Genomic DNA, 23,143 nt, shown 5'->3' on the forward strand with positions numbered 1-23,143 from the left:
CAGCAGCCAATGGTGTAGTCAATGCTTTCTTTTTTTTTTTTCTTCTTCTTCTTCTTTTTCTTAATAGATGAAGAAAACAGAGAGTTGCAATATATGATCAAATTAATATAATCCTTCATTATCTAAGTTGTGAATCCTAATTCAAGGTAGATAGTCTTACAAGTTTGTTGGGTTGTGTGCCTTTTTCTTTTTGGGTTATTTTGATGGAGTTAGACCTTTATATATTTTGACAAAATTGGACCTTATAATTATAGAGTCCCTGTGTGAAAGCAAATCAAGTTACAAAATACCATATTTTAATAAGTACTTGGCATACCTGTACTTATTTATTTACTGATGGTGAAACTAAAGGGTGGAAATTGAGACATTGAACAAGTAGTAGCTAGAAATAACATTATTTGAAGTAAACATTATATCAGCCATAGAGATAAGCTATGCAACTCGCTTCTTCCTTTCTCCTGACAATCTTTCAGCAAACCTGCAAAAGGTAAAGATTGTTAAAGGATCACGCAACTTATATGGTATGCTGAAAAATGTTTCATGTTGTTCTCACTTGACAAGAGCTTCTTCATTTGTGCCGTGGCCTTCAATTGGTTCATATAAACCATTATCAAAGTTTATTTGTGAAACAGGCTTCTTCAAGAGCTCATCGTCAATCTTGTCAAGTTTGTCAAGGTTATTTTTACTCGACTTATCAGTGGAGGCCTCAGTAAGATCCAAGCTATCGGTCTGCATTGATTTTAGTCAGTGACATGTGTTTTCTATTGCGAGACAATATTAGAAACAGCTCTATAGCCCTGGAGAGAACAAGAAAACTAAAACTTTAAAACATCCCAATTACAGTTTTGTTATTATTCAGATCAAGAAATGAAAACTTTAAGTCATTATTGAAATCCTAAAACGGATGTGTCATTGACGAGTTCATGTCACCTGAATGTAATCACTTCAAATTTAAGAGAAACAAAATGGTATTGTTTGCACTGCTTTTGTGCTCAATAATTGTTTAAATGGACTCATTGATAAACCTGAATCCGAAGATGATTTTCCTTGGACCCACTGGTTCCATATAAAACAGAGATGTAGATGTCAACCATAGTTCCATAGAAAACAGAGATGTAGATGTCAACCATATCATTCATTGCAGTGGTAAAAACATCCATTAAGGGGGTGGTTTCCTCTGGCCCTATGAACCACTTGAGAAGTCCCCATTCATTTGGATCTCCAACCTCCAACTTGTTACTCAAATTCGATGATCCAATTCCAACAGAAAGGATAAGAAACTTACTATGTTCCGTACTTTTCAAGAATGAAGGACTTTTACTTTGTGACCACTCCCTCATCAACGCACAAATGGCAAACAAGTTCTGAAAATTTTGTAAAATTAAAAAAAAAAGAAAAAGAAAAAGAAAAAGAAAAAACCAGCTTAATCAAACTATTTTGGCAATCTAATTTCCATGTCAAATGGCATAGAGTTGAAAGGTTCACTGGATTATTGGCTGCAACACCTCCATCAACGAGGTTGAAATCCTCAATGCTTCCTTTTGATGACTTGTTCTGAAAATGGTGTGGAGGGAGGTAGTAAGTTGCTGCAGATGTGGCACTGCAGACATCCAATATCAAAGCATCTTTGGAATCATCACGATTTGCCTATAGTTATTCATTACATAAGAAAAAAAAAAAAAAAAAACCTTAAAACTTTACTTTTGAATTCACAAATTCCTTTGAACATTTTGTTGTTCATAGAATCAAAATTATACACGAAATGGACCTTTAGGGTGGTGAATTAGACAGGCTGAAGACGCTTGATATCAAAAGTTGGAATTATCACATTGGTTAAAGTCTCATAAATCCTTTTGTCTTTTACCATATCTTTGATTACTTTATGTAGATATTCATCATTGTATTTCGGACGAAATAGTATCTTCTCAATATAAACCCCCACCATTTTGGAAAACTCAAATGTTTGCTTCATCCACCCCAAATGTCGCTCCATGAGGGCAGTCACGAGAAGTTCCTGTCAATATATATATATATATATATAGACATTAGAAATGATGTTTTTTTTTCAACTACTAAATATCTAGATTGCTTCTGATGCAATTTATTAACCATATTGTTCTCTATGACTTACACAAGGAGGAGATTCTTGTTGGCCTCTATAGAATCTTCATCAGGAAAGATGAATTTGGAGTTCTTTAGATAGAAATCAACAATATCTTTTGCAGCAAATGTAGGACTGCTGGTATCATTTGGTGTTGTAAGCATGGCTGTTATCAGGCCTCCTGTGCTTGTCCCTGCAATGAAGTCGACGTAGTCTGCAATCCTAGCATCTGGATTATTATCCTTTTTCTACTTTACAAAAATTTTGTCAAATATATGAACTAAAACTGATGCAGAATTTACATCCACAGTTTGGCAGCACATAAACAACAATAACAATGATTAAACACGGATCTGGAGCTCAGATTCGAGAAATTTGAGAATTGTGCAGGGATGATGTGAAGTCCAGCCGCACCAACCACAGCCTCACCAACCATAGCCACCATTGTTGACAGCCACCATTGTTGACACCATTGCTGCACCGATCAACAATTGTGGGCTAAGCTGTTGAAAATTGTGACCTTGTAAGCCTATAAATAGGCTCCTTACCGTTGCATGAAAATCAAGCCATGTGAACAAGAGAAAACTCCGAGAGAGAGAGTTGTTTAAGTTCCAGAGAGAGCTTGAGAGAAGAGTGATCAATTCCAGAGAGAATTGGAGAGTGTAGAGAGAGATTCCACGTGAGAATCCAAGAGAGAAGTTTTTGTATTTTTGTATTTTATTTCCAAGAGAGTAATAGAATTCTTTTTATTTTTCTTCTCATATTTCTTCTCTAAAGTGGTCAGAGAACCATAACAAGTGGTATCAGAGCCCCAGATCGAGAGCTTGGGTTCAAAATTTGAAGAAACAGAGCCATTGTTCTTCAAGTTGGTGTTTCGGAAAGTTGCTCAAATAATTAATTTGACAATCCCAGGTGAAAGTACCTGACGAGAGGAGAACAACGAAGTTCGCCGGAGAGAAAACTGACGTTCCACGCGCCAGCACGCGCCGACTGAAATTTTTCTGCAACTGTTCACGCGCCCACGCGCCGCACGCGCCGTCTGGAGGTTGAACCCCTGCCACGTCAGCCACGTCATCTGCCACGTGTTGACACGTCAGCACCATCTGCCACGTCAGCAATATTTTTCTGAAATTACGGAACAGCCCCTGAAGTTTAGGAAATTACAGAACAACCCCTGAATTATTGGAAATTACAGAATGACCCCTGTAGTTTTCTGACATTACGGTGCAGCCCCTGAACTATTGGAAATTACAGATTGACCCCTATAGTTTCTGTATTTGCAGGTTGACCCAGAAATTTTGTGAAATTACATTTTTACCCCAAAATTTCTGGTAATTATATTTTGACCCCGGAAGAGTCAAGTCCACCATTTTCGGCCGTTCTGGACGCAACGGTTAACTCCGTTTTTCCAAATTCAGCTCCAATTTTGGTCAAGCCATAATGTCAATGGAAGAATCATCTTCGGGAGCTATGGTTAAGCTCACTGCCACAAATTATACACTTTGGAGACCTCGGATGGAAGATCTCCTCAATTGTAAGGATCTGTTTGATCCTATAGAAGCTAAAGGAGAAAACCCCGATCCCAGCAAAGTAGCAGAATGGAAGAAATTAAACAAGAAAACGATCGGTCAGATCAGGCAATGGATCGACCACAGTGTCTTCCATCATGTAGCGAAGGAAACGGATGCATATGCCCTCTGGACAAAATTGGAGGACATGTACCAGGCCAAGACTGCTCGGAACAAAGCCCTGTTGCTTAAGCGATTGGTACATCTAACATTACAGAGTGGAACTTCTGTAGCCGAGCATACCAGTGAGTTCCAGAGCTTGGTAAATCAACTATCTGCTGTGGATTACCAACTAGGGGATGAGGATCAGGCCCTCCTACTTCTAAGCTCTCTTCCAGACAGTTGGGAGACATTGGTAGTCTCTCTCAGCAATTCGGCCCCGAATGGCAAACTTACTCTGTCTATGGTTAAGGATGCCCTATTTAATGAAGAGGCCAGGAGAAAGGACATTGGCATGGATCAGTCACATGCCCTCGTCACAGAGAGAGGAAGACAGCAAAGAGGTGGTCGAGATAGGGGGAGAGGTAGGAGCAAGAGCAGAGGCAGATCTACAGACGGCAGAAAATCATCTTATAAGTGCTATCATTGTGGCCTGGAGGGTCACATGAAGAAGAACTGCAGAAAGTTGTTGAGAGAGCAGAGACTCCAAGGTAATCAGCCGAAGAAGGATGGAGAGACACTAGTCACTTGTACAGGAGAAGTGGCGCTCTGCTCCACCGAAGAAGAGACATGCCTTCATATATCAACCCAAGATGTTGAGTGGGTAGTCGATACTGCAGCATCTTACCATGTCACTCCACATAGAGATTTCTTCAAAACGTACAAAGCAGGAGACTTTGGTACGGTAAAGATGGGAAATTCCAGTTTCGCAAAGATTATGGGAACTGGTGATATTTAGATAAAAACGAATATTGGTTGTACAATCACTTTGAAGGATGTCCGTCATGTTCCAGACCTTCGGCTTAATCTACTTTCGGGAGCAGCCTTAGACAAGCAAGGCTATGACAACTACTTCAGCAAAGGCACATGGAAAATGATGAAAGGTGCCATAGTTGTCGCCCGAGGACATATTTGTGGAACGTTGTACAAGACTCATGTGAAGATATGTGCAGACAGCCTCAATATTGCAGAAGGAGAGGCGTCTCAAAATCTGTGGCACCAGAGACTCGGTCACATGAGTGAAAAAGGATTGTCCACTTTGGCAAGGAAGAAGCTTATCACTGTTTGCAAGGATGCTGCACTAGATCCTTGTAGTCACTGCTTATTTGGTAAGCAACATAGAGTCTCCTTCAGTTCCTCTGCATCGAGAAAATCAGAGTTGCTTAGTCTGGTGCACTCTGATGTTTGTGGTCCCATGGAGGTGGAATCATTAGGTGGCAACAAGTATTTCTTGACCTTCATTGATGATGCTTCACGGAAGGTGTGGGTATATTTCTTGAAGACAAAGGACCAGGTACTGGATTACTTCAAACTGTTTCATACCATGGTAGAGCGTGAAACAGGAAAGAAGCTGAAATGTCTCCGCTCAGATAATGGAGGCGAGTATACTTCCAAGGAGTTCGATGCCTACTGCAGAAGACACGGCATTCGACATGAGAAGACGGTCCCTCGTACCCCACAACATAATGGAATAGCCGAAAGAATGAACCGAACCATTATGGAAAAGGTCAGAAGTATGATCAGTATGGCTAAGCTGCCAAAGCCATTCTGGGGAGAAGCTGTTCGTGTCGCCTGCTATTTAATCAACAGATCACTGTCAGTACCGTTGAATTTTTACATTCCGGAGAAAGTGTGGTCGGGTAAGATTCCCTCCTACTCTCATTTAAGAGTGTTTGGTTGTTTAGCTTATGTACATGTATCCAAGGAGCTCAGACAGAAGCTCGATGCAAGATCTACTCCATGCATCTTTATAGGATATGGAGATGAAGAATTCGGATACAGGTTATGGGACCTGAAAACAAAGAAGGTTATTAGAAGCAGAGATGTAGTATTCCATGAAAACCAGAAAATGGAAGACATTGAAAAGCCCAGAATGTCTCCTAATTGTAGTTCTAGTGCCGAGAATTTTTGTCCTAATCCAGCACCAGCACAAATAGCCACAGAGGATAATGAGGTGCATGAAGATATACCAGAAGCAGACCAGGAGGAAGAAGGGGATATTGAGCAGGGGGAGACTCAATCCTCTCAAGCTGCTGCAGGGCCATCACAGCGGTCAGATAATGGTACACCTCCTAAAACCAGTGGTTTACAAGTTCGGAGATCTGAGCGAGGCCGAATTCCATCAAAGAGATTTCCAGAATCTGAGTATATTCTGCTTACTGAAGAGGGGGAGCCAGAGAGTTTCCAGGAAGCTGTTTCTCATCAAGAGAAGGAAAAGTGGCTGCAAGCAATGCAAGATGAGATGGAATCCTTGCAGAAAAATCATACTTATGAGTTGGTTAAGCTTCCAATAGGAAAGAAGGCACTAAAGAATAAATGGGTGTTCAAGCTCAAGAAAGATGGCAGCGGAAGGGTGGTGAAACACAAAGCCCGATTGGTGGTCAAAGGATTTCTTCAGAAGAAAGGAATTGACTTTGATGAGATTTTTTCACCAGTGGTAAAAATGACTTCAATTCGAGTCATTTTTGGTTTAGTAGCAAGTCTAAACCTAGAGCTTGAGCAGATGGATGTGAAGACAGCATTTCTTCACGGTGATTTACATGAAGAAATCTACATGGAGCAGCCAGAAGGATTTGAGGTTTCAGGGAAAGAAAACCTCGTATGCAAGCTAAAGAAGAGCTTGTATGGTCTCAAGCAAGCACCAAGACAATGGTATAAGAAGTTTGACTCGTTTATGGTGAGTCAAGGCTATAAAAGGACTGCAGCAGACCAGTGTGTTTATATTCAAAAATTTTCAGGTGGAAACTTCATTGCACTTTTGCTATATGTGGACGACATGTTGATCGTTGGACAAGATGCAATAAAGATTAGTAAGCTGAAGAAAGAATTGTCTAAGTCTTTTGATATGAAAGACTTAGGACCAGCTCAACAAATTTTGGGAATGCAAATAATCCGAGACAGGAAAAATAGAAGGTTATGGCTATCTCAAGAGAAGTATGTTGAACGGGTGATAAAGAGATTCAACATGGATAAAGCCAAACCGGTCAACATTCCACTTGCAAATCATTTCAAGTTGAGTAAGAGATTGTGCCCCTCATCCAAAGAAGAGATAGAGGAGATGGCTTCAGTACCATATTCTTTAGCGGTAGGAAGTCTGATGTATGCAATGGTGTGTACCAGACCAGACATTGCTCATGCAGTAGGTGTTGTGAGCAGATTTCTTTCAAATCCTGGAAAGAAACACTGGGAAGCAGTCAAATGGATTCTCAGGTATCTTAAAGGTACATCGAAGCTGTGCTTGTGCTACGGGGGAGATGATCCAATCTTAGAAGGCTATACAGATGCAGATATGGCCGGAGACCCTGATAATAGAAAGTCTACATCAGGTTATCTCTACACTTTTGCAGGAGGAGCTGTGTCATGGCAGTCAAGATTGCAGAAGTGTGTTGCTTTATCCACTACTGAAGCAGAGTACATTGCCGCAGCGGAAGCGGGTAAGGAAATGTTGTGGTTAAAGCGTTTTCTCACAGAATTGGGCATCAAGCAAGAAGACTACAAGATACATTGTGATAACCAAAGTGCCATGGATTTGAGCAAAAACTCAATGTATCATTCCCGTACAAAGCACATTGACATTCGCTATCATTGGATACGCGAAGTAATAGATCAACAGTTGCTGAAACTGATGAAGATCCACACAAAAGAGAATCCAGCAGATATGCTAACAAAAGTTGTTGCTCAAGAGAAGCTGAAGCTATGCAGAGACATAGCTGGAATAGATGGCAGATGACCATCAGTTTTAAATGCGGCTGGAGGGGGAGAATTGTGAAGTCCAGCCGCACCAACCACAGCCTCACCAACCATAGCCACCATTGTTGACAGCCACCATTGTTGACACCATTGCTGCACCGATCAACAATTGTGGGCTAAGCTGTTGAAAATTGTGACCTTGTAAGCCTATAAATAGGCTCCTTACCGTTGCATGAAAATCAAGCCATGTGAGCAAGAGAAAACTCCGAGAGAGAGAGTTGTTTAAGTTCCAGAGAGAGCTTGAGAGAAGAGTGATCAATTCCAGAGAGAATTGGAGAGTGTAGAGAGAGATTCCACGTGAGAATCCAAGAGAGAAGTTTTTGTATTTTTGTATTTTATTTCCAAGAGAGTAATAGAATTCTTTTTATTTTTCTTCTCATATTTCTTCTCTAAAGTGGTCAGAGAACCACAACAGATGACACCTCTGACCCCTCCACCGTCAATGCTAAGAATAGTGACAAGTTTCTCATCTGATCCCCCTGCCAAAATGACATGCAGTTTGGTTCAAAGGTCTTTCTTAATATAACGTTAAGAAAGTATACTACAGCCAAATCAGTTCAAATACTCATATATAATATGCCATCATAAAGAAAGCAATACAAATACAGATGAATAAATCTGGAATACATCTCACCAGTCGCCATTATAGAGCGAAATGAGCTTGCCTTTTGTCTAAGGTGAAGCTGATTCTGCCATTGTGCATGCAGATGCCAACTCCATTTATAGGATCTGATATGGGAAAGCTCAAAGCTTTAAATAGGTGGGTTTTGTCAGCTTCTCAAGAGTGAGTTGTCCAGAGTGTTTTTGTTCTTTATATGTGTGTGATCTCTTTGCATTTTCGGCTGTCTCTTAAAACCTCTCAATATTTTCTGTTTCCATCTATATTTATAGGATCTAGATATGGCAAGCTTGCACTCTAAGAGATCGGTTTTTTTTAGCTTCTCAAGAGTGAGCTATTAAAGTTCTCTCCATATTTTCAGGTGTCAAAAAACAGAGCATATCTCTCTAGTAATCTGCCAAAGTACTTCTTCCATCTTCAACAAAATCAAAAAATGTGTCAAGCTGCAATACAAGCCACATAGTTACATAGCTGTCGAGTTGTGAAGCTACATTAACGTTTAATTCATCAATCTGCATCTTCTTCTTCTTCTTCTTTTTTATTTATTTATTTATTTTTTGGAACTCCTTCGGAATTGTCTGGTTACTTTTTTACTTTTCCTTGTTCTACAAGAAAGAAATATATAGTTTATGTATGGAATTTAATCCAAGTCTCTTAACATTGAGAGTTGAAATATTAATGGTATGATTTTTCCACATGTTTAAAACTATGTAAAGAAACAGATAAAAAATCAGGTTTATTAAAACCGTAGTAGCCAAACAAAATATTATTTTCTGTACCCGTTTTCATCATCACTAGTGACATAAAATTGAAATTCATTTAGTCACATTTTAATTATGAAATTGGTTTTGATTGGTTTTGGTCTAGATACAGAAAAATTACTCCAGAAGTCGATTAAAAAAAGAAGAAAAAGAAGTAAACACAAAGCTAAGGCCCAATAAGATTTGCCTGGAAGGGCTAACGTGTGAACGTTTCATGTCCCACCATTTGCACTTTCTGATGTCTAAATGATCTTCAAATTTATAATTGATTTGTAAAATTTTAATCTCTTGGTTTCCGCTTGAGCCATTTTTTTTCTTTCACTTTTTAAATGCTCTTCAAATCATTTCTTAGTTCACTTTTTTATGGGTTTGTTTGGTTTTGTGTTTTAAAATCAATGTATCTCCACGAAGCTTTCTAAGGGTATATTTGGTAATAATTATGGACCCCTTTCCATATATGGTGAGGAAAGATCTAAAATGAAAATTTTCTCTTGGGAGATGGAATCCAATATGTCCCAACATGTTGTGAGACGTTGTAGTTGAAGTGCCCAGGATATCTTGGGCTCGGTCTCCTAGGAGAACAGAACCACTTTAATAAATATCCATAGTGACAATATGAGTTCACTCTGTGAAAGCAGCGGAATCAATACCATATTTTCATTTCATATCATTCCAGGAACAAAATTCACATTTTTCACCCATAATACAATTTTTTTTTTTTTTTTTTTTTTTAATTTTTAACAAAATCATCCACTCTGTCTTGGACTTCCAACTTCAATCACTTAGGAAGTTACTACTAGGCACACCAAACTTGAAGCACACTGATAAAAGAAAAAGAGGGGGGGGGGGGGGGGGGGGGGGGGGGGGGGGCGGGGGTGGGGGTGTTGTTGGAAGATTTCAAACATAGTTCAAGTAAACAGCAACCAAAATATTACTTATAGCAAACATCATATCAGCCATGGAGATAAGCAAGCTAGCCAATGCGCTTCTTCCTTTCATCTGACAATCTTTTGGCAAACCTGCAAAAGAGAAGATTGTTAGAGGAACAAATTAGCAACTAAGATAAATATAATATCGCCAAAAATTTTTGGTGTTGCTCTTACATGCGAAGTTTATCTTCGTTTTTGTTTTTGCCTTCAATCGGTTCATAAAGACCAGTTTCAGAGTTCACTGCTGAAACAGGTTTCTTCAGCAGCTCATTAGCAATCGTTTCAAGATTCTTAAGGTTTTCGTCCTTTGAGTTGTCCGTTGAGGTTTCAGCATATTTGAGGCTATCATCCTGATTTGATTCCCAGATGACACAGGAACATTGAATAGTTAATTAGTCATGTGAATTTAATCATTTGAAATACTAAGGGAAACAAAATTAATGGGAATATTGTAGTGCGGCATCAGTTTCATGCTCAATAGTTGCTTAAATGGATTATTGGTTTACCTGAATTCGAAAATAGTTGTCCTTAAAGCCAGAGAATCCGTAGAAAATAGACAAGTAGTTGTCAACCATATCATCCATTGCAGTGGAGAAAACATCCATTAATGGGGTTGTAATGCCGTGTGGCCCAGTGAACCACTGATAGAGTCCCCAAGCTTTGGGATCTCCAACCTCTAAATTTTCAGCCCTCTTAGCAGATCCAGTTCCAAGGGAAAGTATAAGAAACTTACTACAATCCATGTTGTTCAAGGAGGAAAAATTTCTATTTTTGGATATCTCCTTCATTACCTCACAAATTGCAAACAAAGTCTGCAAAATTTGGAAAGTTAAAACAAAAACTATCTGAATTAGACCCATGTTGGATACTCAATTTCAACGTTTACTAAAAAACATTAGCTTACAGGGTTATTGGCTGCAACACCACCATCAACAAGGTTGAAACTCCTAGCCTTAGTGCCTTTTGATGACTTGATGTCAAAGTAATATGGAGGGAGGTAGTAAGGTGCAGCAGATGTGCCAATGCAGACATCTGATAACGAAGCATCTTCTAATTCATAACGTTTTGCCTATAGTTATTCATCACAAGAGAAAATGAGGTTAAACTGTTCTTCAACTAACAGCCTCGGAAATATCATTGATGATGGTATTCATAGCTAGTTATGCAGAGAATGGTCTTTAAAAAACAAAAAACAAAAGAACCTTCATGGTGGAGAAGCAGACAGGTTGAAGAAGCTTGATATCAAAAGATGGAATTATCACATTGGTTAAGGTCTCATGAAGCTTTTTTTCTTTTACCATTTCCTTGATTTTTTTGTGCAGAAAAACACCGTCATGTTTGGGGCGAAATAATGTTTTTTCAATCATTTCTAAGACATCCTTTGAGTAGCGGTATGCTGGCAAGCCATAACGGTCCCATATTGAAGTGAACCAATCCCATATTGAGCTATGATATTTTAGAGGCGGCTGGTAGTCCCCTGATGTCTCAGGAAAGATGAGCTTACTGTTGTTCCTGTAGAAATCAGTAATCCTTTCTGCAGTAAACAGAGGTCGGTTGGTTTCATTTGGTGTGGTAAGCATGGTTGTTATTAGGCCTCCCGTGCTTGTCCCAGAAATGTAGTCAAAGTAGTCTGCAATCCTAGCATCTGTACCATCCAGGATCTGTTATACAGAAAATTTCGTCAAATAATACATTAACAAAACTCAATACTCAGATTGAACTCAGAATGAAAGGTTCAAAATCATTTATTGTTAATTAAGCATTAAACAGGCATAACCTGGAGCTCTGATTCAAGAAAGTTGAGAATTACAGAGGGGATGATGCCTCTGACTCCCCCACCGTCAATGCTGAGAATGGTAATAAGGTTTCCATCTGATCCATAAAAAAACCACATTTGTTTTCTTGATTAACAAGGAAATTTATAACACAGCCAAACCAAATCCAGTCCCATTCATAGGCAAGTGAAAAGATTAAAAAATTCATCCTCCAGAAGGCCAATAAGCCATAATGTGCTTTTAGTTTGTGATTGATGAGAATGTAAAAATGAAAATAACAAATCAAATCAATGAAAAGATACCACCAAACTCACCAGTAGCCATATATATGTGACAGAAATGAGCTTTTTTGAATAAGTACTAGCTGATTTTGCCACAGAGGAAGCAGCTATCCAAACTCCTTTGGAAATAACTCAAGTTGGCAATCTATTCTGGTATATGTTACATGCAAACCACATATGCCTATTTATAGGGGCTTACAATCTGAGCAGAAATGGATTCCGGTATGATTATGCTCTCACATATGCTAGCAGGAGTCCAGAAAGAAGAAACTTTTTTCTTTTCCTTTTTTTTTTTGAAAAATAAATTCTATCTTTTTACTTATTGCATCCATATGTAAAGTGACCTACTAAAAAATCTTATCAGGTTTTAGTTTTTCTTTTATTATATTACTCACGTTTTACACGACGAAGCTTTTGGCACAGCATGTTGTATTTGATATATATAAGTAGCTTTTTTTTTTTTTTTTTTTTTTTTTTTTTTTTTTTTTTAAATCTTATAACTTGCACAATTGAATTGAATGAGGTCGGATTGGTATTGGTCCAGAGGCAGCAACAAAATTCCAATAGTACTCTTGCACTAGAATTCACATATATCCTTGGAAATTTCAATATTAATCACCATTTCCATGGGAAATTTCTTCTGGAAATTAAGGGAAAAATAAAAATACCAAAATGGAAATTAAAAGGAATTCATAAAATATTATTATCAAAAGCAATTATTTAAAGGAAACGCAGAGTAATCGCTTAAGTCACAATTTAATGATAGTTTTTTGTCTTTTGCTTATGATGCAAAAGAAATTAATAGGAATTCGTAACATTATTTAACATAAAAAAATTTGTTCGGTAGAGTGGAAAAATAAGGGGAATGGTGAGTAGGGAGGATAGAAATGATGGAAGTTTCATCCCTTTGTTTGGTAGAAAAAGGGAGTGGAGAGGAGAAAGGAAAAGTGAGCGATCTGTAGCTAAAACGGAAAGTTAAATTTTCAAATAACAATATTAATTTATAGTTTCCTTTAAACCCTCTAAAATTTTAGTTAGATGATAAAATAGCTAACATCTGAAATGGTATTTGGCACTTACATATTAATTTTGTCAACCCTTTCACATTTGCTGCAAATAAAAGGAATAAAACCTATCAGTGGTATCACATTACAATATGAAGATATTACAGGTCCAGAATACCATTTTATACAATTCTAATACCTCGAGAACATAGTTCCTACCATATCTTGCATTTGCATATGGTACTTTACTTTGTTCAGCTGCATTAAGTATACATACAGTAATTCGTTATATTTTTCGCGGAAGAGCTATTAGATTTTCCTAGACAGAAAAGTAAACGACAATTTTCCTTCAGTGTGGTGAGCATGGCCCTTCTTAGGCCTCTTAAGTGCTTGTCCCAAAAATGTAGCCAAAGTGGTCTGCAATGCCAGCATCTCGATTATCACCCAAATTCTGTTTTTTCCCATAATTTTTTTTTTTTGGGTCAAATATTTGTATCGATATAGATGAACAAATTAATTAGACGACTCAATACTCGATTTAATACGATTGCTGACAGATCATGATGATGAATAGATGAACAGAAACAGACCTGGAGCTCTTTTTCAAGAGATTGTATTTCATGCAATACAATTCAAAATTATGTTCAATGTAAAAGACAAACCTCAATCTTTGCATCTTGCAAAAACAGAGGAAATCAAGATGGCTGTAACTCTGGTGTAAGAAAACAGAGAAAGTATATGTTACTTGCAATGCAACCTACTAATATCTTTTTATAGAGGTTTGCAATTAGAGGACAATATATAGCTGCTAATACGAATATGCCAGCCTGCTCATATTCTATATAGAAATTTAATGCCTGGTTTGGTAAAAAGGGAATGGAAAGGAGAAAGGAAAAGTGAGGGAACTAAAGTGGAAAGAGGTGTCCTTTACTAATGTATTGGGTTTTTTTATTTTTATCATTTTCATTTTTCTATTTAATTATGTGTAATTATTTGCCTCAAATATTTATTAGTGTTAGTTAGTGGTAGTTTAAATTTATTACATATGTCGAATAACTTTAAATTAGAAAAAAAAAACAAAAAAAGAAAAACAACAAAAATAAAAGGCCAACAAAATTTGAAATTATGTTGATTTTGGTTTTATATTTTTTCATATTTTTTCTCCTTTAATTTTATAGTTCAATTATATGTCTAATGAATTCTAACTCTTACAAACTTCAAGCATACAGTGAGTAGTACTTGGACACATATACTGTAACATCCCACATCGGTTGGAAAGGGAAACGAAGCACGCCTTATAAGGTGGTGTGGATACCTTTCCCTTGAGACGCGTTTTGTGGACCCATAGTGTAACAGGGTCGCAGAGCAAAACCGTGCGGGCTGGACCCAAAGCGGACAATATCTCATGCGGGTGGTTTGGGCTGTTACAGTGGTATTAAAGCTGGACCCGGAACGGTGTGCCAGCGAGGACGCTAGGCCCCAAGGGGGGAGGATTGTAACATCACACATCGGTTTGGTTGGAAAGGGGAACGAAGCACGCCTTATAAGGTGGTGTGGATACCTTTCCCTTGAGACGCGTTTTGTGGACCCACAGTGTAACAGGGTCGCAGAGCAAAACCGTGCGGGCTGGACCCAAAGCGGACAATATCTCATGCGGGTGGTCTGGGCTGTTACAGTGGTATTAAAGCTGGACCCGGAACGGTGTGCCAGCGAGGACGCTAGGCCCCAAGGGGGGAGGATTGTAACATCACACATCGGTTGGAAAAGGGAACGAAGCATGCCTTATAAGGTGGTGTGGATTCCTTTCCCTTGAGACATGTTTTGTGGACCCACAGTGTAACGTGGTCGTAGAGCAAAGAAGATGGTGAAGTTGAAACATTTATTTATCATTTATATTAGCACACACACACACACACACACACACACATATATATATATAGTTTTGATTTATTGGGGCACCTAATGATGTGGCAGGTAGTACAATAAGTTGTAGCTGGAGCAAAAGCTTTATTTGAAGCAAACATTATTAATTATACAGATCATGTAGAGTGGCCAACGTGATTCATCTTCATCTTCTTATTCTTTTCTTCAGACAAACGTTTGGCATAATTAACCTGGGAAGGGGAAAATATTAGGATTGTCAATTAGGAGGAAGAAGTATATCTCATTATTATTTTAGATAATATATGAAATAAGATGGAAATTATAATAAAATTGATACATATGAGTCTTTCTACAGTACGGGCAGTCTGCATGTGGACACATCCAAAACCAACGCTTTTTGGATGCAAGTGTTGGCTTTGCTGTATACTGTACATATAAAAACTGACATTTGCATCCAAAAAGCATCGGCTTTGGATGTGATCCGCATGCGAACTGTCCGCATATTAGAATTTTCAAATATATATATATATATATATATATATTTGCCTTACTTTTTAAGTTCTTGTTCATTTGTGCGCTTGCCTCTAACTGGTCTATGTAAACTGCAAGTTTCAAAGTCTACTGCTGAAGCACATTTCGTCAGGAGCTTTTCACCAATCTCACCAAGGCGTTTAAGGTTCTCTTCATTTGAGTTGCATGTGGAGGACCTTTCATATGGCAGGCTATCATCCAGCAATTTTGTGTAGTTTTAGGTACTCAGCAACATTAATTATTATTATTATTATTATTATTTCTTTTCATTTTTCTATTGTTAAACACAAATATTAATATTACAATATTTAATTTCTATATATATGTATATAGGATGTATTTGATACAATTAATTAATTTATATAAAATTTACAAAAATTTAAAATATACTGGTTCTGTAAATCCAATTTAAATATTATATACAAATTAAAACAGGTTCTTAATAATGTTGGTAGGCAGGTAGGCATGCCTGGATCCATAAGTAGTTATCCTTGCAGATGCCAAGGATTTCACGGAAGGTATACGTGTAGATGTCAACCATATCATCCATTGCATAACGAAAACGTCCAGTAAGGAAGTGTTACCACTTGGTCCGAAGAACCAAGATACAAGGATCTACAATTTTAAGTTTTTGATTTCTCTTTCATGATCTAGTTCCAAGGGAAATTATTAAGAAATTATAATATATATATATATATATATATAGTAATGTTAAGAAGCAGCAAAACAGAGAGTTTGGAAGTGTTTACATGCAGGATTATTGGCTGCAACACCACGATCAACAAGGTTGAAATTCCTCTATTTGTTTGACTTGTGCTGAAAACAATATGGAGGTAAGTAATAATAAGGAGCTGCCGTTGTGGCAATGCATACGTCCGACAGAAAATGATTATCTGGTTCATCAAATTACCTAAATGATTCTCATTGCAAAGGAAAAAGAAGAAGATTAATTTGCTTACTAAAGAATAGTTAAGAAAAAGATAATTAAAACGAAAAGACTATGGATAATGATGAGTACGCAATTAATTAAAGTACCTTTATGGAGGAAGAAATTGATGGGTTAGAAATTGTTGATATCGGAAGATGGAATTAACACATTGGTGACGGTGTCTTTTAGCTCTTTTTCACCCAAAGTTTCTTGGATTCTTTTACCGAGTTCTTGACCTTTCCTAAATTGGAGAAAATAACATTTCTATAAATGTGGAAAAGCTTGTAAAGATAAATGTTAAAAAAATAAGAACACGGTTTCTCTAGCTTCTTCGGTACATACTTTTTGTCTCTTTTTTTTTTAACTTTTGAAATATTATTTCACCCATTTGTAGAGTATCTTTCTTTCTTTTTTTTTTTTTTAATTTTATATTAAGGACAAAATACTTATAAATCATGTAATGGTCAAAACTTCAGAAAACTTGTTGCAATACTTTCCTCTGTACTTTTTAATGTCTTTTTTTTTTTTCAATTTTTTTTTATTATACTCCAAATTGATGCTCTATGTAATGTCTTTTTTTTTTCATTTTTTTTAGTCTACTCCAAATTGATGCTCTTCTCCAGAAGTTTTTTTTTTCATTTTTTTTTATCAATTTGTAAATAAAATTTCAATTTTTTATTAGTTGTAAAAATAATTTCTCATACTTCTTAGAAATTTCACAATGTTTAAATATAATCTTCATTCATTATGTTAGAACAAATATTAATCTTTCTCTTAGGAAAAGAAAAATAGCATTAAATTTTATTTGTCATTAATATTTGTGACTATCATTAAGGGGACTCATACATCATTATTACAATTTAAGTAGCTATCTAAAAGGATTCATTTTCCAATGTTGTATTTTCATTATAAAAAATCAATATATAATTAAGTACAATCAATTAACAATTGTCATGTAAGTAATAGTTGATTACCAACATTAATGATAAATAGTTGATAGTGACTTATTAGGAAATAAATATATTAGATTGAATAAATAGATCTTATCCATATAAATTCGCAATGCCACACGTGGAAAGATATTTAACATGTTAGCAAATGTAGATGAGGAGACGATCCTTTCCCATAGAAGTTGATTGTACACATAGAGAATTTTTTTTTTTTTTTCTGAAACCCAAAAAATACAATTTATAGTATATATAGTCTTTATAGGTTTGATATAGTGAGAACCTTGAGATTTACCCAAAAAATAATAAATAATAAGAACCTATGAGGGATTTATGAAAAGAGACATTGCTATATCAGCTGGCACATAGGAAAAGTTTTTTAATAACAGTTAAAAGTTAAATAAACTACAAATAATAATTAATATTGGATCCCATATATATTTTAAAGATTGCTCTTTCCCATTAAGATTTTATTCTAAAAAAATCACAAATGATTTAAATGATGTGTAATTGTTTGGGTGATGTGGCTTGACACATAGGAGTGCTGCTCTCCATAAGTCTCTCACAAAGTCCTTCCTATATCAAATCTCATATACATTATGTATCAAAAAAGTGAAAAATAAAAACGACAATATTTTAGAATATTGTAGGTGAGAACTTTTTCCTACAATGTATCAGTTTTGGTTCAAAATTTATCAGATGAGTATAAGACGATTTTTAAATCTTGAAATATACGTTTTCAAACCTTCGAAGGACAAAAATAGTTTTGCTATACAAAACAACATTATATGAAGATTTGTAAAATCATAGATATTCCATCAAAATTTATTGAATTCTGTTATAAAAGTTCCACAAATTCAACTCTCTAGATAAAAGTCTTATGTGAATTCTATAGAAATAAAATAATCTCTTTCTCAAAATCGTGTGTAATTTATTTCAAATATTGTAGTTAGTGTTAGTTAAAGTTTATTAGACATCTCAAATGATTATAAATTTGAAAAATTAAAAACAGAAAACCAATACAATTAGAAATTATGTTCAATTTTATGTTTTGTTGTTAAATAAAAAATAATAATAATAATGTTTTTATTTATTTTTCCCCTTTGAGTTTGTAGTTATTTGACTTGTCTAATAAATCTAACACCAAGTAATATATTTAAAGGAAGCAAACTACATATAATCAAATAAAAAATTAAAAAGCCATCACGTTAGCACCAAGGATTCGAAAAGGTGCCGTGATATTCACAAATATTTAAACTATATGCATATGAGGAATTCTTCTACAAAGGTTATTTTGTATAACTTAACGATTCTAATTTCAGCCATTATGTTACTAAGTTGGTTTGATGAGATAGGCTTAAAATAGTAGGAACCTGGGTTTAAAATAAGCTTTTAAATTTTATAACTTCTCAAAATAAAACATAAATATTATCAATACTTTAAGTGATTTTCACTTGAGTATTCTTTAATAATGTTATTGGTGTTGCTTAATTTCTTCTACCTAAGATGATTTTGATCTGTTAATATTTTTCTGTGAAATTTTAATAATTTGTACTTATGATTCAATCATGTTTTACGTTTTGTGTTTATTTTTTATTTTTTATTTTTTAATTCAATTTGACAAAAGTAGGGAAGAACGTCACATGTTTGAACTATTCGGTACAAAATAAATTTTTTTAATTATAAGACCCTGCATGATTATAGTTAATGTGTTAAAACGATGATCTTGATTCTATAACAACTTGGACTCTCAACTTCTGTCATATAGAAAGTACTCGACAATCCATTACTTATAAATTATAATTCTACTATAAAAATAATAAATAAAACAGGGGAGGTGAAACATAGTCGTGCAACTAGTAACGCTGTGAAGTTCCAAAATTTTGGCATCTCATGATAAAAAAAATAATAATAATAAAAAAAATTAAACGACTATTTTCTTGAATAATGATTTGAGTTCAAATCCCTCCATCCTCATTAAAAAAAAAAAAAAAAAAAACTTTGCATCCCTGCAAGTCAAGAATGGCTATCTATTCTGGTGTGAGAAACAGAGCAAGTCATATTTTACTTGTAACGCAAGCAACTAATGTCTATTTTAGATGCTTAGAATTATAATGAAATGATCAAATAACTAAAACCAATAATTTTAAATAGAAACACTTAAAGTTTTGTCTTTCCTTTTTTTTTTTTTTTTTTTTTTTTCATTTACATCTTTCCCATTATAATTACTTTGGAGATAGCTCCAAAAAATTATTATATAAAGTTATCAAATACCATATTTTATTTCAATATATAGTTTTACATGAAACAAGACTTAACATTGAACAGCTTCCACATAACTGACATGAACTTCCAACAACTTGGCTCACAGACATTGAGCACATGCATGGCATATCTAACCAGCACTTATTTATAATTAAAATCACTTAGCATATAGGCATACGGTGACCGAGGCTGTCACATCCTCTAGAAACAACTAAAGGTCTGCTCATCTCCTCACAACCAGCTAAAGTTCTCTTCATATCCTCAGAAACAGCTAAAGATCTGCTCATCTCCTTCTTATTCTTTTCAGCATACAGTTTTCTAGCAAACCTGCCAAAGGAGAAGGAAAAAACCGAAAAAAAAAAAAGAAGAAAACAACTTATTATTATTTATTAGATATGTAAGTAAGATGGAGAAACCTGTTTGATATGTTGCAGCACTACTTACGCGCGAAGTTCTTCTTCATTTGTGGTCTTGCCATCGACTGGTTCGTATAAACCAGTTTCACTGTTTAATGTTGTAGCGGGTTTCTTCAGGAGGGATTTACCAATATTCTTAAGATTCTTAAGATGTTCTCTACTTGAGTTACATGTTGTGGTCGCCATTTCATATGCCAGGTCATCTTCCTGCTTATTATTTTCGATTTTAACTAGTCGGCAAACACACACACACACACACATATATATATATATATATCTTTCGATATTTAAATAATTGTAATACAAATTAAATGCAGCTTCAGTTTTAATTTATAAGGGTGTTTAATCCCCGCAGAATTATGGTACAAGAACAGTAAATTAATTATAAAACGAATTTATATAATTAATATAACCTGAATCCGAAGGTAGTCGTCACGCTTGATGCCGAGGAGTTGGCAGAAAGAATCCATGTAGATGTCAACCATACTATCCGATGCACTCGTGAAAATGTCGATTAAAGGGGTGCTGTTGTAAGTACCCGGAGGCCCAAAGAACAAAGTAAAAAGTCCCCAAGGAAACTTTCCAACCTCTAATCCGTGCTTCCTCTTGAATGTTCCGGTTCCGAGGGAAAGGATTAGGAATTTTGTGTCACTAAGATCCTTGAAATTCAAGTTCCTATCTTTGAAAACCTCCTTCATCACCTCATTAACTGCAAACAAAGTCTAACATTTTTGCACCAGCATCATGAGTATTAGCTATGTATATATGTATATATATATGTGTGTGTGTGTGTGTGTGTGTGTGTGTGTGTATGTGTGTGTGTGTATTATACATAAACAATAATTTTCTCATCCATTAATCCCGCAAAAAATTTTATTTGAAATAACATGTATTTTTCCTTTTAAGGATACGCATTGTCCCAGACAAAAATTTATCAGAATTCCTCTTATCCAAGAAAAATCATATACATATATATTTTCTCTAATAAGTGTACAAAATTAAAAGGTTTACATACAGGATTATTGGCTGCAACAGCACCATCAACGAAGTTGAAAGGCTGCTTTTCGTGCTTAAAATGATGTGGAGGTAAAAAATAAGGAGCCGCTGACGTGCTAATGCACACGTCTGACAGCAACGGATCATCTGGTGGATTACATTTTGCCTAAAACAATTTCTCATTGCAATTAAAGATCAGAAAGAATAGATTAATATATATTAGTTATTAACAAAAATTAATTAAAAAGTAATTAGAATGAAAAACATGGATTGATGATAATGATGATGAGTATGCATTATATTGTACCTTTTGGGAGGAGAAATTGACTGGTCGGAAACGCATGATATCAAAGGATGTAATAAACACATTGGTGAGTGAGTCTTTTAGCTTTCTTTGTCCCAACTTTTCTTTGATTATTTTACGAAGTCCGACACCATCGTGGACGGGTAAAACAAAATAAGATATAATATTCCATATCGGCCAATGTGAGTACAACGACTTGACACCATTCCATGCTTTCGTTAACAAATTTTCATTGCTACTTTCAACTATGGAACTGCATCCAAAGGTTTATACACTACGGTCAATTCTTCTTTATTCCTGTTGTATTTATTTATTTATTTTTCCCCATTAATCTTACTCACACATACTATTAGTAAGTATAGATTAATATAATATGCATGCATATGATATATATGGTTCTCTTTTATAATTTCTATCGTGTTATATATATATATATATATATATATATATAACATGACAGAAATTATAGGAAGAATCATATATATATATATATGATATATATGGTTCTTTCCTATAATCTTTGTCATGTTACATATATCGATATATATATATATATATACACACACACGCATAAGCTGCATTCATTTATATGTATTATTTAAGACAAATTTCATATAAACCCTTTGAGTTATGTATAGATCCACACTTTTAAAAAATTATTATTAACCTTTTTTTAGTTTTTCTATATAAATATATATATATATATATATATATATATATCAAAATGGATCTATTTGTCAATTTTTATCAATTTTTAATTATTAATTATGACAGTTAAAGACCAAAATGAAGTTAAATATATATATATATATATATTATAATTGAATAATATTGTAAAAATATAATTTTAGTCTTTAATTTTAGTTTTTAAGTATTAAAATTAATTAATAAAAACTGATAAAAATGATAAATTAATCTATTTTGATAATTTAAAAAAAAATTTAACTAAATGATGATTTTTAAAAAATGAGGGATCTAAATAATATAATAATAAAACTAAAAAGGTGTAAATAAAATTTTTCAGTATTATTTATAATTTATACACATCCAAATCCTCCCTAGGTAAAATCTCCTTTTCCCCAGTTGTAATATGTTTAATATTGATAATATATATATATATATATATATATATATGTATATATGTATACAGTACGTACATTGCTGATCTTCTAACAGCCTCAAACATTGTTTTTTGGGGAAAGATAGTTTTAGACTCCTCTAGATAGAAGTCGGTAATCTCTTCTGCAGTAAACAAAGGCAGATTTTCTTCGTTATGAGTAGTACTCTTTGCTGCGGTAAGCATGGCTGTTGTCAGGCCTCCAGTGCTTGTCCCAGCAATGTAGTCGAAGTAATCTTTAATCCTAGCATTTGGATTGTTATCCAAAATCTTTTTTTTTTTTTTTTTTTCACATGAGAATTTTTGTCAAATATTTGTATAGATACATATGCATGAACAAAACAAATTAAACAACTCAATGCTACTGGATGATCATAAACAGATATATACCTGCAGCTCCTTTTCGAGAAATTCGAGAATTACTGAGGGGATAATGCCTCTCACTCCCCCACCATCGATGCTCAGAATAGTGATAGCATTCTTATTATCATCTGGAAAGTCATAAACCAAAAGATCTACATATATATATGCATATATATAAATATATATAATTACTTTAACGTGCTATTGTAGAATTAGAATCTAATTAAAAAAATAATAATAATATTATATATATATATATATATATACATATATATGGTACCAACTCACCATTAGTTGCCATTTTCTTAGGTGCCATTTTCTAACTTTAGAAAAGGAAACAATAATGGGTTTATTAATTTGGGGAATTGCAGAGATAGTGGCTGATTTTGGGAATGATATGTGTTCCTGTTAACCTCCACCTTTTTATACACATATAGGATGAGGC

At 34.9% G+C, this 23,143-nt stretch overlaps 3 protein-coding genes across 6 annotated transcripts; all 3 read right to left on the minus strand.

The window, feature by feature from the left end:
- Positions 1–432: 432 nt before the first annotated feature.
- On the minus strand, positions 433–2,546 carry LOC132799700 (patatin-like protein 2). The gene is made up of 6 exons (XM_060812161.1): positions 2,520–2,546; positions 2,132–2,349; positions 1,486–1,600; positions 1,026–1,364; positions 554–729; positions 433–478 (listed from the first exon to the last, which is right to left on the minus strand). Exons 1-6 carry the CDS (start codon positions 2,544–2,546, stop codon positions 433–435), a joined length of 921 nt encoding a protein of 306 aa, XP_060668144.1.
- A 7,278-nt stretch (positions 2,547–9,824) lies between these two features.
- LOC107412142 (patatin-like protein 2) lies at positions 9,825–12,132 on the minus strand. Of its 3 annotated transcripts, none has more exons than XM_060812351.1 (7): positions 11,977–12,132; positions 11,698–11,759; positions 11,090–11,548; positions 10,792–10,956; positions 10,394–10,699; positions 10,062–10,237; positions 9,825–9,977 (listed from the first exon to the last, which is right to left on the minus strand). In XM_060812351.1, the coding sequence occupies exons 1-7, from the start codon at positions 11,984–11,986 to the stop codon at positions 9,932–9,934; spliced, it is 1,224 nt and encodes a 407-aa protein (XP_060668334.1). In that variant the 5' UTR covers positions 11,987–12,132; the 3' UTR covers positions 9,825–9,931. The 3 variants fall into 3 exon arrangements, with proteins under 3 accessions (XP_060668334.1, XP_060668333.1, XP_060668335.1); XM_060812350.1 differs by having other exon boundaries at positions 11,665–11,759; XM_060812352.1 differs by lacking the exon at positions 11,698–11,759 and having other exon boundaries at positions 11,977–12,113.
- A 7,355-nt stretch (positions 12,133–19,487) lies between these two features.
- LOC132799580 (patatin-like protein 2) lies at positions 19,488–23,143 on the minus strand. Of its 2 annotated transcripts, none has more exons than XM_060811827.1 (8): positions 22,987–23,143; positions 22,726–22,826; positions 22,376–22,605; positions 21,222–21,471; positions 20,934–21,080; positions 20,332–20,640; positions 19,947–20,125; positions 19,488–19,829 (listed from the first exon to the last, which is right to left on the minus strand). In XM_060811827.1, exons 1-8 carry the CDS (start codon positions 23,012–23,014, stop codon positions 19,664–19,666), a joined length of 1,410 nt encoding a protein of 469 aa, XP_060667810.1. In that variant the 5' UTR covers positions 23,015–23,143; the 3' UTR covers positions 19,488–19,663. The 2 variants fall into 2 exon arrangements, with proteins under 2 accessions (XP_060667810.1, XP_060667809.1); XM_060811826.1 differs by having other exon boundaries at positions 22,726–22,850; positions 22,987–23,098.

The sequence above is a fragment of the Ziziphus jujuba genome, chromosome 10 (assembly GCF_031755915.1).
Source record: "Ziziphus jujuba cultivar Dongzao chromosome 10, ASM3175591v1".
Lineage (NCBI taxonomy): Eukaryota > Viridiplantae > Streptophyta > Magnoliopsida > Rosales > Rhamnaceae > Ziziphus > Ziziphus jujuba.